Source organism: Apostichopus japonicus, chromosome 1 (genome assembly GCF_037975245.1).
Source record: "Apostichopus japonicus isolate 1M-3 chromosome 1, ASM3797524v1, whole genome shotgun sequence".
NCBI classification, from domain to species: Eukaryota; Metazoa; Echinodermata; class Holothuroidea; order Aspidochirotida; family Stichopodidae; genus Apostichopus; species Apostichopus japonicus.
The window spans coordinates 14,527,458-14,547,307 of record NC_092561.1 but is presented as its reverse complement, the minus strand read 5'-3'; the positions used below and the strand labels follow the sequence as shown (position 1 = coordinate 14,547,307).

The 19,850-nt window shown below is 37.0% G+C and overlaps 1 protein-coding gene across 9 annotated transcripts in view; it reads left to right on the top strand.

Annotated features, from left to right (window-relative positions):
• The window catches only part of LOC139968739 (anoctamin-4-like), a 103,640-nt gene that overhangs the window by 37,786 nt on the left and 46,004 nt on the right, over positions 1-19,850 (top strand). For 8 of the 9 annotated variants that reach the window (XM_071973146.1, XM_071973113.1, XM_071973136.1 and 5 more), the window contains 5 exons: positions 4,636-4,718; positions 6,148-6,336; positions 8,849-8,863; positions 11,281-11,313; positions 19,565-19,657. In XM_071973146.1, the coding sequence (XP_071829247.1) occupies positions 4,636-4,718; positions 6,148-6,336; positions 8,849-8,863; positions 11,281-11,313; positions 19,565-19,657 (413 nt within the window). The remainder of the gene's footprint in view (positions 1-4,635; positions 4,719-6,147; positions 6,337-8,848; positions 8,864-11,280; positions 11,314-19,564; positions 19,658-19,850) is intronic. The other variant, XM_071973121.1, reaches the window with a different exon arrangement.

Below are 19,850 nucleotides of genomic sequence, written 5' to 3'. Positions count from 1 at the left end.
ATCATCTGTCTGATTGGTTGGATATCTAGGGTTAATCTTGTGCAGTATTAACTGTTAATGAATTAATGTGTAAATTAATGTCTAAATTAATGTGCAAATTAATGTCTCTTTATGTGCAATGTTTCATTAATTGTATGGTTTGAATGTATACATTGTAAAAAAAAAACATGCTGCATGATTTCCATATCTCACTGTTAATTTAAGCTTGAAGTTAAAACAAAAATGTTGTGATGAGTTTTGATTTTAAGGATTATGCAAACATGATTCATTTAAAACAGGGATAAGAATTACATACAGCTTCAGGATTATGCAAACTTTCATTTAAAACAGGGACAAGAATTACATACTGTCCAGTTTTAGGATTATGCAAACATTTATTTAAACCAGGGACAAGAATTACATACAGTTTCTGGATTAAGCAAACATTCCTTTACACAGGGATAAGAATTACATACAGTTTCAGGATTTTGCAAACATTCCTGAAAACAGGAAAAACAAGAATTACATACAGTACCTTTCCAAATGATTATATTATAATTAGGTTTTTGGGTACAAAAAAAATACACTGGAAACTGTCTGTAAAGTTTTAAAAATGTTAATACGTGAAGAACATTCACTCGTGGGTAAAACGTGTATTTTCACCAGTTGCTAAAATTGAAATTAAATTGAATTTAAATTTTGGCTGTAGTATTAGGGTGCTTATGACATATATACTGTATACAGTGGTATACATACCCTGTACAGTACACTACCCAGTCTGCTTCTACGAGCCTAGTAAGGCCAGTTTGCATGGTATTTATGTGTGGATGGATGTCTGTGTGTTAAGACTGATTCCAAGCTAAACAAATAGCAAAGGACGCATGATGAAGCATAAACCTGTTTATTTAATGAGTGTCTAACAAATGCCAAACATAAAAAGAGCTGTGTGCTTTGTTTCGATGATCATCGTATAAACCGAGGCAGTCATGCCAGTATTGAAATCATTGAAACCGCCATGCATTCATGCATTCTGGTTAGCACTTCATGCACCACTGTACAGTATACATGTCTCTGTGTGTGTATTTTGTCAATAAAACTTTATAAGCATCATATCGTGGGTTGCTCAATGGACACGTAGTTAACTGCTTGATGTGTTGTCTAATTGCGAAAGTGCAGCTCACTGCCCAATATTATAATTATCACAAGATAAATTGTGTAGAACTCGCGGTAAAATGTTGTGAGCATAGTGAGTAAACCGTCTAACTGTTCACTGTGTGTGTCCTTTCACTGTTTCGTGGCAATAATATTGGTTTTCAACACATCTTATTCTCTCAAGTGGAAACGGTAAAAGCTCTTGATTCCACTTGGGAGATCTCCTCCACTTTGGTGCATTTAAACCTAGCAGTCGAAATGTTCTGAAGTATTTTGTAAAAGTTATGAAAACCTCTTCATGGATCTAGTCATCAATGTTTAAAATGTGGATTATTGGGAGAATTATGGTTACATGTACATATGTACTGTTCTACCTCTCCCCTTCTGTTTATATTATTTGCTGAGATACTGAACCAACCAATCACAGTCAATTCACCAGCAAGCACCAAGCATATTTCTACATTTTTATAACATTGAGAATTATCCATTAAACATACAGTACAGTAAGCTGCACAAAGATTTTTGCACGATTAACGAGCTATCCATGTTTCCATTTGTTTTTTTTCACCTCAAAGCTCTTCCACATTAATAACATTCACATGCCAAAATATCGATTTAATTCGTCGGATATTTCCAACGTTTAAATATCTTCTTTGAAAGAGAAATTTGACTAGGTCTTGATGGGACTGCCGTTTCAATTTTGTCTAGCAGAATTCATACAATATTTATCAAAACTAAAGGTAAACAAGCTGAGAGCCTGCAAGTGTGTTAAATTGAGCATATTTTGTGGGATGTTACATATTTAGTCTGGTAAAAATTATAATGATGTGGCATTGAAGAAAAGACCAGCAGATTGGACATTTTGACCGCCGTCTGGTCAGATTAATTATGATAAACACTGCGCAGCACTGATTTCATAGCACTGAGCAGTAGAAGAACTTCAGGAGAAGCTTTTAAACCCAGTCATACACACCCATGCAGTAGTATGGCTGCTACTGTATAATAATATAGCTCTATATACTTCTTACATGTACAGCCAAGTTTGAATGGAAATAAAATTCCTTTGAACCTTGTTTTGTATTCAATTGATGGCAAATAATACTACAAAAGCCATACTGTTTGAAATTACCATGTGTATAGAGTGAGTGTCTGTTGTGTGCATGCTATACACCTGTGTAGTTGTTATGGAAACAGAACCAAAAAATAGGGATTAAAAGAGAAGGTGTGCCAACTTCTGTGTTGCTCTCTATTAAACCATGGAGCTATAAACAGAACGGATTGGGCACTGTCTGTGTTACAGTATTTCTACTCTCTGGCAATGGGTTGAAGTGCACTCTTTTTTTTTTTGTATTTGGTCAACAACAGTTTTGAGCAGCAGACCAGGCAGTATTAGTTAAAAATAACACAGTGGCGTTTGGTCAAAATGCAGTAAGACAACATGAGAGAATTTTTTTTTTTTACTGATAGGATAGATACTGTAGCATCAATGACAAAAATGATTGAAATCACCTCAAAAAAACTGCCTTAAAGGCCACAAAATTATAGATGCACTTTTGTGGAATGGAATCACCGACCATGTCGATGCAGTGCTTGACTGGTATATATATGAACATGTGCTCAGCATAAATCTGTTAGTTTCATATGAGGCTGTTTAAGGTGTTCATTTTGTGTTACTATAAAATCACTGGTTTGAAATACAACAATAACAACACAATACAATACAACACAATACAATGCAATACAATGCAATACTATGCAATACCATACAATGCAATACTATGCTATACAATACAATGCAATGCAATACTATGCAATACTATACAATACTATGCAATACTATACAATGCAATACTATACAATGCAATACTATGCAATACTATACAATACAATACTATGCAATACTATACAATGCAATACAATGCAATACTATGCAATACAATGCAATACTATGCAATACAATTCAACACAATACATCACATCACAACACAATACATCACAACACAACACATACAATAAATTCACTGTCAGTTTTAGGGAATGAAGCTATAGATAAATGTAAGGGGTATATATGTCAAGAATGAACCACCCTGATTTCATTTCATTTTATCTATCTAAAACTTATTTTTTTATTATTTTTATTTTTTATCTTATTAATTATTGAAAATTATGTTTTGTATCAGAGCTCAACACTTAATCGTTAGATATAGAACATTGTACAGCCCATACAAAACCTAACACATGTTGTTTTTCTCACACTTCCTCGTTGTTATGGATAACTTTGAAGTACCCGTTTCAATCACCAATTACGTCAATAAAAACAAACTCTGTAGTATCAAGTTTTCTGATGTATGTTGGCTGGATATTCAAGGTCTGTTTTATTGCTTATAAAATTATTCAGTTTCATGTGTGCCAAATAAAAATTATTTGAAAAAGAATGGTTGTCCTTGTTGATGTGCAATTTTTTTTTACTTTTGCTGACAGCTGAGGTTGTGTGGGATTGTGTGGGCTTGTGTGTGTTTGTTAGGTGTTCACTTTATTCACCAAATGGTTTGATTTCTAATTCCCTTCATACATCAATTATTTTATACCTCTTCATTCTACGTTACTACCCCTTTGTTCCCCTCCAAACATCAGTAAATTGTACTACTATAGATCACAGTATGTTTTAATACAGTAACACATTCCCTATAGCATTCACACCGGAACTCATTTTGTGTTCGTAATCTACAGCGGTTCGTTCAGCCGTTACACAATGTAGTGTCATTTATCACCCAGTTGGGACAATTTTTTCTACACTGTACTGTCATGTCCCAGCTTCAGAGCACTCGTAGTGTCAGTAAGAGCAGTATGAATATCATGTTTCTAACTTTCTATCAGATAAAGATTAGGAACTGTTTGAACTGTCAATACCAGTGCTTTGAAGCATAATACGGGAGGACAGTACAGAGTGGTATTTAGCACTAGGAAATTGTCCCAACTGGCTGCATATTTTTGTATGGCTCATTTTTTAATTCATTACATTCACTGGAAGTGCCTGTGAACATTCATTCATAACTTTGTGTTATTTGTGATTGCCCGCTACAAAAACTGACACATTCAAATGATTATGATTTTGAGTTATGATTTTATGACTGGTAGGGGTACAGAGGTAGGGGGTGAGGATAGTTGAGGGGGTTATCGAGGTTGGAATTGTACAGATTGGGTAAGATTCATTTTCCTCAGCACAACTGAAAGAAGGTACAAAGTGTACATCACAGAAAATGTGCATGGACATCATACATTGTTACCATGGGGACTATATACTGACAACTTGTCAAAAGATCTAATTTTAAAAGATCCTAATCAACTTCTAGTGGCAACACCACAGGTTATGAAACTCCTACTGTACCATTAGCTTTCTATCAATGACCACAACACAGACAGTGTAAGAGCCATCTTCAATTCAACCTCAGCAATTTGTTGATCATTTAATTTTCCTTTTTCTCATTCCTGTTTCTTCTACAGGCCAAGAGAAAACTGCTGCTCCGAGTGATATTGAATTGAGCGACGCTCCCAGCAACATTGAGAAGCAGCCGTTGCATGCTGGGGTAGGTTTTCTGGAAATTACCGCCCATTTTCCATGATCACAGAAATTGCCATGAAAATCACTTTGCTTTAAATTTTACGTGGAAATGAGATAAATTCTCAAAAGTTCTGCCCTGTCTGATAGCTAAGTTACTGTAAACGTCTGTAGATGTATGGAAAATAGCTAAATTATGAATGATAGAAACAAGGAATTTAAAAACTATGTCAACATTGTGAAGAATTTAAGGAAATTTAGCGAGCAAAAATCCCGAATGGACAAATGGATTTCGATATGATAGTTAGGCCCTAGCCTTAGTTAATGATATTGATAAAGTCTAATCGGTGACACAGAATTTCACAGAAGTTTGACATCAACGGTTGCTCACAGGATTTTGATACTTTTAAATGACAACGAAAATCGGTGACCCTACCAATGCCTTTTAACTTGTGTTAAAGTATAATGTGAAGAAATGTAGAAAAATTGTCCGTCCTTATTTGAACCACGTTCTCAAAGAATATTAAGGAATTAAGTGTGCTTAATGAAAGAAAAAAATCAAACAAGAACACATATATTCCCTTGATAGAAGGTACAAAGAAAATGGGGGGACAGTTGAGGGGCAGGGGGGGGTTCAGGAGAGGGCATGGATGGGGGGGGGGTCTGGCAGAGCTACCTGCTTTTCAATTTGTCTAAAGAGATTAACTTGCATTGACCTTAATCAATCAGTAAAACATGTCAACAACTGAGCCAACCTTAGTGTTTTTTCTGAACAATCTTTATATTGCATTGATGCCTGTCTAGTTTCTGTTGAACAGCACAAAGTGGTTTAGAAAAATATTAATAAAAAAATGGCAAAAGATGCTGCCCTATAGGTAGATAAACTATTTTCTCTCATTGGTATTTAATTTTCAGGGCAAATTTTAAGTCTTTTTTTTTTCAGGTTTTCCCTAGGACTTGTAAGCAGGTCTCACTTTTAGTTGTCCATACAACAACATTTGGTAGTCTGAATAAAATGTAGCAAATAGCAAAGAATTCATACCAGTATAGTAAGTGCACTGTAGAATTACTACCAGTACAGTAAGTGCACTGTAGCAGAGATGTATAGGTTTGCATGAATAGTACACCTATATGTACACTGCTATTTAGTTATGCCAGTGTATCCTAAATTTGATGTAAAATAACCCGGGCAACCTCCACAGCTTATTTTTGTTGTCAGAACAGAAAGTGAGGACGTCTCTGATGACTGGACAAACCATTTAAAAATGTCCCAGCTGTTATTGGATCACTTACCTATTGTTCAAAATTGCCTTTGTATTGCTTTAGTGGGATGTTGATAAAATATAGTCTCTTTCCTCCCCTTTCCTCTCCATCCCCTGCCCCATCCCCAACCCTCAACACCACCCATAGGGTTTCAGTTTAATTTTGATTTATTTGTTGCGATTTTCTGTCTGCAGTCGCCTGCCAAGAGGACAGAGAAGGAGGCCGCCGAACAGGACCAATTCTTCAAGGACGGGGTGAGGAAGATAGATTATGTCCTGGCCTTCCGTAAGGACACCAAGGAAGGCGAAGATGAAGAGAAGCGAGCCAAGAGGCGGAAAGAGTACTTTGGCAACCTCAAGGAGGAAGGACTTCATATGGAAGAGGTGAAATGAAGTGTTTTTTTTTGTAAAATTTTGCAAGATATTTCCAGTTGTAATTGTAGATGGAATCATGGCTCTCCTTTTTGTTTTTTAAATTGTTCAGCTCCTGTTTTCTAAAACAACATCACAAAATTACTTCAAGGGACACTTTGTCTCTTTTGTAGGTTCCTTTGAACATCTTTGACCCCCTTAAAGTTATTTCAGTTCAAAGCAAGACTCTCTCACTTGATGGAAGGGGAGGGGGAGTGGAGGGAGGGTGGTAGTGGGTGAAGGGCAGAGGATGGGGAGTGGAGGGGGAAAGGGAAGAGGGGGAATTATGTGGCTGGTGGGAACAGGTTTCTAAGTGTACTAGGTACACCACTTAGAAGATCAGTTTATAGGGAATTTTTGTTTTTGGGTAATCCAGTTTCGCACTTATATTCTATTTAATGTCTTGGTGAAATTTGCATTCATATCTCTATGTATCGTCATGGAGATGACAACATTTGAAGTCGACATGTTTTGTACCAAAAAAGTGAATTGTGTGCAATAAGGTTTGATGTCATAGAATAATATGAAATGTACAATTTGTAGGTTAACATGACGGTTCAATTGGGAGCCGTGATTCTGTACACAGCAGAGTATCCTTTCAAAACTGTATTTCACTTATTATGGGATTTCTCTTTGTCCTAAAACGAATCGATTATTTACTCAGTGGCCAATTTAGCTTATCTAGAATATTTTCTCACTTCATATCTGGTCCCTTTTAGCTAATAATGAGTCAGGCCACGAGAGGACTGTTTCAAGTTATAATGAACAAAGCATGTAACTTTCTCTTTGTAATAAAAGGAATTGATTATTACTCAGTGACCAATTTAGCTATAAATCTAGAATATTTTCTCACTTCATAGCTGGTCCCTTTTAGCTATTAATGAGTCAGGCCATGATAGGACTGTTTCAAGTAATAATGAACATAGCATGTAACTTTGCAATGTTTCACATGAGTAATTGATAATGTGGTGCTGGCTTGAGTCTATTAGTCTATTTAGGGAAATGTATCGAACGTGTCTGCCGTGGAGACCAGACAAGCATTTAAGGCAGTTTTGTCACCCAGAAAGAAAAAAGAAAAAAAAAAGAAATGAAAGAAATAGAGAGAGAAAATAGCAGAGTGTACACATTAGTGTGAACGGAGACATGATTATTATGGCACCAGTTAATTGAGTTACTCTATCGATCATTAATGGATTCTGGGATCAAGAAAACTTGACGTCATAGCGTTCACAGAGTTTCTGCTATCCATAGCCCGGGTTTCTTTAATTCGTAGGCCTAGCTATCGACACCCTAGTGTCTTGTGTACCCTGAAGGATTGAAGCCGGAATTTCTCTTCAGTGATGCAGAGGTTTATTTTCTCATCAAATTAGAGATTCTAAAGAAAAAGAAAGAAAAAAAAAATGGGGTAGAGGAAATTTGTTAATCGTTAATCTTCCTGTGTGTCAGAAAGATTAGGAAAGGGGCCTTGACATTCCAAAATGAGGGGCTAGACAGCGTAGGCCAGTCCTTGCATGCAAGCGGTTTTCATTTCAAATTGGTTTTCTGATGAACCGAAATGAAGTTGGGCATGTTCTGCTTTCGTTAATTAATTAACGGTTTGACCCCAGCTACCCTCTCTTATCGGCAGAAATGAATTCATGATGTATAATACAGATAATTCAATATGAGATCAAACTAATATAAAACACAACATGATGGTGAAGGGGGAGGGGGGGGGGTGATGATGAATGTTTTCACGTTCCAATGGTGGAAAGTGATTTACGATTCCATTTTAAATATTTTGTGGTCAAGACTACATGGTCTCTCGTTTGTATGTTTAAGTCTGGTTAATGATTCCATGAGCAGATACTTGTAGTATGAGATTTTAGATAGGTGTGTTGAAGGTGCAAATTGTGAGAGATAACATTTACAGTCACCCTTCACACTTAAACTATTTATTATTAATATTGTCATTTTAGAAGGCAGGAACTATTTTCTAGAATGTGACTGTTTCTCCTGTAGTTAATTCTAAGACTTAGAGGCTTCCAAACTTTATATTTTATCTTTTATCTCTACTTTGAAGCATGCAATATCTTTCCCTAATTGAAAGAAATAATTTTTTTTTTTAATTTTAGGAACTATTTTCTAGAATGTGACTGTTTCTCCTGTAGTTAATTCTAAGACCCAGAGGTGTCCAAACTTTATATTTTATCTTTCACCTCTACTTTGAAGCATGCAATACAGTATCTTTCCCTCATCGAAAGGATTAAAAAATGTTTTTTTCATTGTTTCCTGCATGTAAACGACCTCAGAAGTGAATATTTCTGGAAAAAAATGAAATTCAGCTATAGTCCCAAATGCTAGATATTTTTAGTTTCTTAAATATTTATCTCACCTTTCTTTCTCCCCCTCTTTTGTTCCTCGCGTACCTCTCTCTCTCTCTTCCTGTTGTGCTGATGTCTTTTACTCCCTACTTCTTGCCTCGCTGAAATATTCCTGGCCGCAGGCTGATGCTGACAGTGTAAGTGTTGAATATTTATGCCTTCAAAATCTTAATTTATTCATAATTGTTTTCTCCTGGATATTTGTTTTAACAAATAACTGTGGAGGGTAAATTTTATCCAGAGGATGAATTGAAAAAGTTTCCAGACTGAATTTTGCAATTTATTTAAGGATATTAACAATGCATGGGTTATGGATTTTTTTTTATCATTTTAGAGTAACTTATATACAACTTGCTCTCGGTTGGTTCAAAGTTGTAACTGAATGGAGCTTGTGCATTTACTTTACAAAAAGATGAAAGAATTCCAATTTTTAGGGACAGAGATTGGAAGTTTTTATTCTTATGACTTTATCAAAAGCACTGATATATAGTCTGATTCATGTTATCAATTTATTTCAGTATGTGTTAGGTATATATCATAATTGTGATAAGGAAAAAATTGGAAGAAAACAGGGAAGTGACATAAATAGAAAATATGTTATTATGATTTTGTATGAAATCACTTCAGACTATCATGTTCATAATGTATCCTTGTTTTGCTTTGCAGCTAAATAACCTATTTTTTTTTTTTAAATGTTATGTTCTCTACTGCAGAACATCTAATTCAGTTTGATATGAACACATTTTGCAGGAATATATTTTCCTCAACAAAGCAGCAGACGAAAGGAAGTTTTGCTTTGGGGAAAGGGGGGGTGTGGCATGGGGGGCGGCATGGGGGAAGGATTGGGAAGATGGAATTCAAAGCACAGGGTACTGCTTTGGAGAAGGATAGTGAGTTAGTGTTCTATCAGGATTTTGTTTGTATTGCCCATGGAATTTGTATTAAAATAATCTGTACTTTGTAATAAATAAATTTTCTTTCAGAAGTGTTGTGTAAATGTGTATAAACATACTGTGTAGTGTGTACAGTATAGAAGTATAGTCAGTACTCAAGAAAGCTTTTCTTCTGTTAGATATATGCCAGGGAGGATGGAGGGGTGGAGGGAGGGCGTACATGCGGTCAGGGAGGGGAGGGAAGGGTGGAGGGAGGGGATAGGTGCCATCAGGGAGGTATGCATGGGGAAGGGTGGAGGGGCTGGATAGTTGCCATCAGGAAGGTATGCACGGGGAAGGGTGGAGGGAAGGGGGAGGGGTATTTGATGGAAATTAGCTCTGTAATGGGGGATATTGACCTCATAAATATCATGGAATGGTATTGTAAAGAAGAGTGCAAATTGTCATTTCTGATAAAGCACCAAGTGTGAAATGAAGAGGTTGAGGGCTTTAAATGAAAGAATTGGTCAATTTTGATTGGTTTTCATCCTTCTCTTAGATTTATTTCTTAGGACATTTCTTCTTCCATGTACATCGATAGACAATTGAGATGTAGTCTATAGTTATTTCAGCTCATATTTCACTTTCTTGCTGTTTGGTCAAATGTTAGAAGAGAATCCTCACGAATGGTAGACACCATCCCGAGGACATGTACGTAGTTTTAATTTTCAAAGATGCGTTAGATTCTTAGCTCTCTCTTCATCGCCGTAGAAATCCATTCATTTATGAAGCAATGCCCAAGACAATAGGACGTATAAGAAACAAAAGCACTGGCAATAAAAATGGTTTTAAAAACTTTGTAACTTCACGGCTTATCCGTCCGGTAAAAAGTGTTGGACCCTCTCTAATATATCTGGCATTTAAATTGAATGACAGTTAAGTATTTATGGTCGTCTTGAAAAATGAGACAATGTGGATGCATTCTGAACTTGATAAGGAATATCGAAACAAGACTAAAAAACAAAAAGAAATTAAAAATGTTAACAAAGTGCTTATCTGTTGCAAAAAGCCTGTATAGTAATTATGTAAAGAGAGAGGGCTCAATGTTTTGATCATAGCAAGCGCTTTTTCAGAGGTTTTAACAGAAATAAAAAGAGACCCAGGACATGGTTGGACAGATAGCTAAAGTGATAACAGTGAAAACCTCATAGAAGTGAACATTCAAATGGTCTGGCAATTGGATGTATCTATCTCGTTGTTGCAGCTCTTTTTTTTTTTCCTTCTTTTATTATCAAAAGAAGAATAAAAAGTTGACTAAAATTTGTAACGTTTTCAAATCGTAGTCAGTAAAAGGTTAAGTTATCTATGTTGGAATCTTGAAACGTTTCTGTTGATCGTAAAAAAAAAAAAAAAAAATTTTCAAATCAAATTTAAAATCAAAGCCAAATCACGATCAAACCAATCCAGGTTGCGACGTGCAAATTTTATATGAATTTCTCGATCTTAAAAACGTGACGGGCTCATGAGTCATACCCAGAATGCAAAGGGTCACAATTACATGTGTAGATTGGTAACTTGAATTGGGTGTGAAGTTGGTTCATTTTTTTGGCCACTGACCTAGTTTTGGGCATTGTTTTTGAAATGATATGACTGAATCGCTCTCTCGACATCTTCATCAATAGACAGCCGAAGTGACTGAAGATGATGAAGAAGAGGTAAGGTAGCCCCTAAGTACCATCCTTGTGTCTCTTGTCTCACTGTGTTTTCTCTCTCTTTCCATCCATCTTCCATCCCTATTTAGAAGAGATCCATCCAGATTTCATTGCATCAAAAAATGTTTTTTCTTTTTTTCGTTAATCAATTAATCTCACTATCTTAACTGTCGAACCAAACTTTATTTTTTTTTTATCATTTTTTCCCCTCGAATCTTGTGCACAATTGATCCACAACTAACATTACTACCCACATTTTGCAAAGCGTGGAATAAAAAAAAATTAGGCTCATTTGTGGTACAACCATGTTTCGGCAGATCGGGTAGAGTGACAGTGGATGGGGTGGGGTAAGGGGCGGGGGAGGGGCGGGGGAGGGGAGGGTACCAGGATGAAGGCTGGATAGTGTGGAGGTTTCTAGTGGCTTCCCCCCCCCCCAATCATGTTTCCACCTGTTCAATGTGTTCAACCCACACAAACAGTATATGTAACATCTTTCATCACAGCACCCAACCCAAATTGCACTACTACATATCTTTGTCAGTTCAGGATGAATCTCAAAAAGTATATCAAAAGTTTTCATTAAATAGTATCATCTGCCTGTATCTTTTTTTATGGTCTTTACTGATCATTCACTGCTGAGCTGGGAATTGTATCATGTGGAAAAGAAGTTCCGTTGGTTGTGTTTTTTACAGACAGAAGGGTGGTGGGGTTTTGGAATAAACGGGGAAATAAAATCCACCCAAAATGTTACATGAAATAGTGCAATTATTCAGTTTTGATTAAAGGCAGTGGAAATACAAAAGCCTGAAAAACCGTAGCATTTTCTAGGTGAAGGGGTCCGTGCTCTGGCATGAGTCAAATGTGATTTCATTTCAACCAGGAGCAGCCCCCCCCCCGCATGTAAATTTTGTCTTGCATACTAAGTCAAAGCATACTCAAAATTGGGGGTTAGCCATCGTTTTCCCATCCCAAAGAGATATTTAGGTACCACTCTCCGGATTAGTTTAGAGGATGGATTTAGCGTCGTTGCAGAGTTGCGTGCCACATCGATTTATCGATATCACAAACCCCAATTTCGATGGAACCCTCGATGAAACATTTCATATTCTTTTCTCACTTCCGTTCTTAATTTATAGTTAGAGTGAACTTTTAATATGTAACCGTTTTGATGTTTATATTATTAGCTCTTTGGTATTAGAGTTCTGGTGGGATATATTCTGGTAAAATCCATCAGTTTGAACAAGGCTTTTTATGTCTCTTTGAGGAGAAAACCAACCAAGTCGGGATATCGATTTAGTCAACTTTGCCTCCGTTTGGTGCACCTTCTAAAGCAGATTTGCTTGGTGTTCTTTCCGATATGTATCTGGTTTGAAATAAGACTTTTCTTACTTTTTGACATAAAGCTTCTATAGTTGCACACAATGGAGACGAGAATGAAACTATACAGAGATGGAACGTTACAAAAAATAGTCATGAACGACTGTTGAAAAGTGGAACGAAATTTTGAATCACGACCATAAGCTGTTTTAATTCCGTCTCAATGTGCGCTTCCCAAATCAGTTTACAAAGAAGACTGTATTTTGTGGTTAATATCCTTGTAGAGACGAGAGAGCCATGTCAAGTTGATCTAATTGATTGAGTTATAAACCGGTCAGTAGCCTGAAAAATGATGTGAAACATTAACAGAGGAAGAAGACACTTTGTCAGAATTCAGACGTATCGTTATTAAAACAAAATTTGAAGTTGAAATTGATCCTAATGGAAAAAAAAGTAAATGAAACTTTTGACGGTGTCAGTGATTTTAAACTTACTTTTTCTTGAGATGTTTTTTTTTTCTCGTGAAGAAAGTAGAAAAAAATTTTCTCGCCAAAACTCAAATTTTGACGTGTTCAGCCATCGTAAACTGGCGATGTGTACAGGCTGTTGGAGGTTACAACCGTGTAGTAAAGCCTAAATCGAAAAACAAACGTTTTATGTGATGTTTTACTTTAAAATGGTCATTCCAACAGAAGCTCTGAAGAAGCCTTGTGTGTTTCTAATTATTTTGTTGCTAAAATGTACCCATTCCAGGTATAATAAAGCAACTTGTGAAAAATGGCCCTCGCAAAAATTTCTCATGTCTCACTTAGATGCTGAAAAAATTCATAAAAATATTCCTACACTGTTTGGTTTCATATTTGGCACCTGTAAGAATCCTTGCCTTCACATTCAGTTATGGCAAAGTGTAATAATCTGTTCCTATACCTAAAAAATACCTAAGTTTTGGTTTGTCACATTGACCCTAACAAACATTGGGTTTATATGTGCTGTGCTTATTTTATACTTAATATTGTTTATAGATACCACTTACCTTAAAATTTTGTGAATTTGTAGTGCAAGGAACAACTTGGCTGAAAATGTCACCCATTAGAGGTTTCACTGGCCCGATGGCAAAATTTTACAGCAATTGTACAGAATGTGTTTGGATGCTGTTCGGTAAAAAAGAGAATATTTTGGTTTTTCAGAGGTTTCTTTTGGAATGACCAATAGGAATAAGGGTTGTTGTGGATTGGTTTATGTGTTATAAATGTGTGTGGATTGTCAGGGACTTCATGTACAAAGTGAGTTTCAATGTAAACAACCAATGGAAGGAAACCAATCAGATTGGATTAATTAGTTGCCCAAATACAGACAGCCAAGCCAAAGAATTTGACATTCGATGTATTGTCCAAATATAGTTTTTCTAGTCAATGCAGAAATGTGGTGTAAACTTTCGTGGAAGAATTAGTAATAGTGATTCAACTACGGCTGTCATAACAATGTGATAGCATCCATTTTTATTGAGCGCATGTTAAAGAATAAACATTTTCCACGTATTGAAAAATTCTTATTTCTGCAAATGGTCTGAGAATAATTACTTTCTTAAAAAACAAAAGATATTTTAAAATGTCTTGTTTTGCCCATGATTTGAGAGATATTATTATTAAGATCTGTCAAAATCTTCTCATGGTTTGGTTGTTGAACTCACTTTGTTACATTCTGTGCATTGCCGTGATAGATCTACTAGTACCTTCTTATAATCTCTTTCTGGTCGTACATTTTGTAAGTTTCGCTGTTTGAAGTGCGAGTTTCGTCTTTACCGGTGACGCAATCTCTATGAATTTGCGACTATAAAGATGGCAGTAGTGATTTAGTATTTGGTGTCTTTCTTGTATGTAAGGTTCCTACAAAGAAATTACTTCTCTAAGTGATGCAGCATTAAAATAGAAGAATTTTGTAAGCTTTTAAACCTTTTAGAAGGGCAACACATCCTCTCCAGGAGAATTTATTAAGATGGCACCTAAGAGAGAGAGGCATCCCTACTTGATTCTGAAACTTTTTTATGATTGGGGTTGATTTAATTTTGTTTTTTGGCATCCGGAATGTTTACAATTGGTAATGAGATTCAACCTTCTCACCCCCCCCCCCACTACCTCCAATGTATACACTCATAACTTAGACGGTGTGCCTCTTTTAATGTCGGTAATTTCTACCTAGAGTCCAAAGTTTGTCGGCTGCAACCCTGCTCAGAGGAGGAGGGAGGGTCAAAGTATATATGTTTTTTTGTGGGCTGTTTATGATAAATTATGTATTTTAATAACAATTAAAAATACAATGTGTAGCTGGTACTACTGTATGAACAGAAGTGATACATAACTGCCGAGTATTAATATTATTATTTTATTTTAAGGTTGTGCGTACCCAGGTACTACGTAATACACACCTCCATAGCCAAACATAAATGAGCATCTCGAAGGCTATGGCAGGGAGTGCCATCCTCCTCCTCCCTATAACTGCATCCGTAACACCCATTACCCTGCCTGTCCCCCCCCCCCAACCCTCACACTCATATCTATCGTTTGGTTATAAAGGTACGAAAGATGAACTAATGACAGATTAAACAGGTGTATGCATTATGAGGTATAAACGGTTTTCTCTTTCCAAAGTGACACCATCATCTACTGAACTGTATAACTTGTAAAAATGTTATGGGATATAAGCAGGAAAGGGGATATACACACGAAAGGGATATGCACAGAAAAGGGGATATACACAGGGAAAGGGATATATGCAGGGAAAGGGGATATGTGCAGGGAATAGGGATATACACAGGGAAAGGGATATACACAGGAAAATGAAGTGGACTTTTATTAGAAGAATTCAGAATTACCTTCTTGCTTCTTTGTGCAAATCCCTCATGCTAGCAAAACGGAAATAGGCAAAGCTTTGTTTGGAAAGAAATTAGTATTTGTTATCAGTTGTTCAGTCAAGGAATTTGTTTTACACAAAATGTTGTATCCCTATTTGAAAGTTTGAAGCCACAAATATTTTTATCCCTTAATTAAATGTTTGAAGCCTAAAAATGTCATATCCCTTTCTCAAATTTTGCCACGAAATGCATATCCCTCTCTCAAAGTTTGCAGCCAACCAATTTTCTGTTTGTTTTTGATGCAACGTTGTAGAAGTTCAGTAAATGACAGCAGCATGTTTGCGAGAAAGTCTTGGAAATAACATTCTAATGATTAACATAATATGGAAACGAATGAAACTTTGAAAACTAATATATTAAAAAAAAAGTTAAGGGTTTTAACAACACTACTGAGGTTTGTACTACGTGGTGGGTACCTTAAGGGCAAAACTTTAAAACTTATCAGGTCTATACAGAGATGAATTAATACATTAAGAAATTTGTCACGTTAACATTACCTATTAACCTAGTATAATGGAGTACCTCATTCAGATTGACTATGTTCATTCATGGCAGTCTTGGCACTTGAGAAGTTATTACTAGGACTTATTGCCAAGAGCTGGCCGCTCTCTGTGGGTCACATGACTTTATCTATTAACCGTAGGAGTACCTCCTTCAGACTGAATGTGTACATGCATGAATAGTCTTAGCACTTGAGATGTTATTACTAGCACTGATTGCCTAGAGCTGGCCGCTCCCTTGATCTTCGAAACCGCCATCTTCCCCGATTGTCTGCGGGGGAAGTGAACGGTAAAGGAAGGGAAAGCGACGGCTCTCTTTTCTTCTCGCCTGATGACTATCATCAGAACTTGACTCAGATATGAGAGGTCAAAAAAGGGGGTTGGCTAAGTCTGTTGGCGCCTGTTCAAATATGCTTGTCTCTTCATTCAGCTTAAGGGAAGTGCAATTAACCCAGCCAAAAAAATTTTTTCAATGAAACAATGTATTCATTGTGCAACTGGACAATTTTTCAAGAAAAGTAATACTGTCAAATGCCTTTGCTGGGATTTTTAGGTTTTAGGTAGGGACTTGACTGGCCCTCCAGTGACCAAACAATTTGCCCAAAATTGTTTGTTTTAAAAAAAATATATATATATATATAATATCTATCTTCAATATAGAAAAAAGATTTTTTCAATAAAACAATGTATTCATTGAGCAACTGGACAATTTTGCAAGAAAAGTTAAACTGTCAAATGCTTTTGCTGGGATTTTTAGGTTTTAGGTAGTGACCAAACAGTTTGCCAAAATTGGTTTGTTTTAAAATATAAACCAGTGATACAAAATTCACAAGCCATATATATTGTGATGAAAAAGAAGGCCAACTGTTTCCTGTGTGGGAACAAAGAAAAGAAAAACAAAATGGCAGTGTGTTGCATTTAAGCAATGCCAAAGACATTTTTGTCAAAACTCCCCCTAACCTCCACCCCACCTAGACCTCAGCTGAGACTGGAATTTGACGCCCATGCCATATGAATTAGACTTTGTGCTTCAAGCACTGATGCAAACATAACTGTTTGCCTTCTAGATTTGGGAGGCCGAGTCGATCGGAAAACCTCATTTTGCAATATTCAGCAGCAGCACTGCTTGGAATATTGGTGTTTTGAATTTTGCACAGCCAAGTTTCGACAGCAGGGTTTTGACAGTGTTGTGTATCTCAAACACTTTGAAAAATAGTGTAAAGCTTATGTGTACAAACACTCTCATGCTTTGTATATGTACGTTTGTGTAGCAATTTTATCATTTTTACGTATTACATGAATTAAACAAATGCATAGTCAATCCCGCAAAAAGTATTCCATCATATAAAGCACCGTAAGTATGGTACGACGCATTACGTGATATTGTTGTCGTTGACTATAACTGAGGCACAGACTAGTGTACTTGATAATAAGACCCATTTGGTTCATGCTTGATAATTAGTTGACAATTTTCAAAATTTCCATCGGGTGTGGCATTGAGAATCGAGGAACTATTCAATCACAGCTTGACATATTGTACTGGGAGGTGATTACAAATGTATGAGGGGAAGGAAAGTCATTCATGTTGAATTGATGATGTCATTGACTGACTATTATGGGATATAGAAAGCAGGCGGCATATAGCAATGATTGTCAATGTTTGAGCTGGATGGAATTCATTTTTAATGTCTTTTTACAGATCTGAAAGTGGTTTTTCTGAGAAAACCGTCAGATTAGTCATCAACCAATCATGTTCAATCTTGCATAATGTCTGCCAAATTCTCAAGTGCACTTTTCACAGCATCGACAGCTCTTGTGTATTCCGTCAAGATGTGAAGCAAAAAAAAAATTACTCCAAAAATGACTTGCGTTAATTAATTAACCAACTTACTCAAACAAGAAAACAAAAAAGAACAAGAAAACAAAAAACAATGCAAACAATGCAAAAAACAATGCAAACAAGAAAACAAAAAAGGAACATTTTGATGATGACATTTTCGAAATATATCCAAAGGCTTTCACATTTTATTCTTAAGATCAGCCTCCCATTTTGCTTTTCACGCTTTTATTCAGATCGAGGTGTTATTTACATGATCATAATTACAAAGTTTATGGAAATGTATCACGCAGACCAAAATCAGTACAGGATAACAGCATATATGTACAGTATATATATGCCTTCGGGTGTTCATTCATAATTTATGCGTTAAAACTTGTGCATTCATTCATAATTTATGCGTTAAAACTTGTGTGTAACAGTGTGTAACATTGTCCCGTAATATGTCAGTGAATCGACGGTCTTCGCTATCACAACATTGTGTAAAATTATCAACACTTTTTTTGAAGATATATTTTTATATCTGTTGTCTGTTCCTGGAATGGACAATCTTCCTTTCAAAATTCCTTGTTTAAACTGTTTGCTACTCATTTGAAAGGAAGGTTTCACTTAGCTTGAATCACTGCATCTAGGTCTGGTACAATGGGGGAAAAAAAAAACAGGAAGAAAAAAAACCAATATCACTTCTGGATAATAGAACTCAAAAAAGGCTTCAAATGTTGGTGACGTTTGATTCTTTGGCAATGTTTTGAGTTTCTTGTGGAAATGAAGGATGAAGGAGGGAGGTTGCTGGTAGGGGAGGGGATGGGGCAGGGGAGGGGAGGGATGTGGGCAGGGGATGGGGGCAGGGGATGGGGGCAGGGGAGGGGATGGGGCAGGGGAGGGGATGGGGGCAGGGGAGGGGATGGGGCAGGGAGATAGGAGCAGATATTTTGGCAAATGTTTGGTAGTTTAATTTACAATATTTATATGAGATTTGATTGGTATTGTCCTTGCGAAGACGTCCATAGGACATGAGACCTCTCTGGGGGTAACAGGGTGGACCAACCATTTGGGTAGTGCTCAGCATTCACTCCTTGATGCAATTGCAATAAGACACGGTGTTTGTACAGACGTCTGTTGGACACGATGCCTCTCTCAGGAAGACCGGCCGGACAAACGTCCAACAGTAGCATTAATCTTTATGACATTGCAGTTTATATTGTGTTGTTTAGATGTCCATACGAGGCCCCCGTAGCCAGGAATTCCAACTCTTGAGGGCACCGACAATTTAAGGAGGGGCAACAACAAATTCAGTAGTGTGGGCTGAATCTGCACAAGGAGGAGAGGGAGGGCTGAATCTGCACAAGGAGGAGGGGGAGGGCTGAATCTGCACAAGGAGGAGGGGGAGGGCTGAATCTGCACAAGGAGGAGGGGGATGAATCTGCACAAGGAGGGGGAGGGCTGAATCTGCACAAGGAGGAGGGGAGGGCTGAATCTGCACAAGGAGGAGGGGGAGGGCTGAATCTGCACAAGGAGGAGGGGGCTGAATCTGCACAAGGAGGGGGAGGGCTGAATCTGCACAAGGAGGAGGGGGCTGAATCTGCACAAGGAGGAGGGGGAGGGCTGAATCTGCACAAGGGGGAGGACCTGTGTCCATAGAAAATGATGGTGATACATTGGTTTTTTTTTTTTTCTGAATATCTTCAGGAGGAAGAAAAGATTACCTTCATCAAGATCCACGCTCCTTGGGATGTCCTGGCCCGGTACGCTGAGGAGATGAAGATCAAGATGCCCATCAAGGTATATTAAGAGGGAAAAAACAAGAATAAAATAAAACTGTTAGCAAACTGCTTATCCACTAGAGAGCCTGTGTAATAGAATGTGTAAAAGTAAGTTGGCCTGACATTTTGATCCTAGCAGGATCTTCTTCAGAGGCTGAATGACAAGTAACAGTAACAGAAGGGACAAAAACACGCACAGAATACAGACAGGT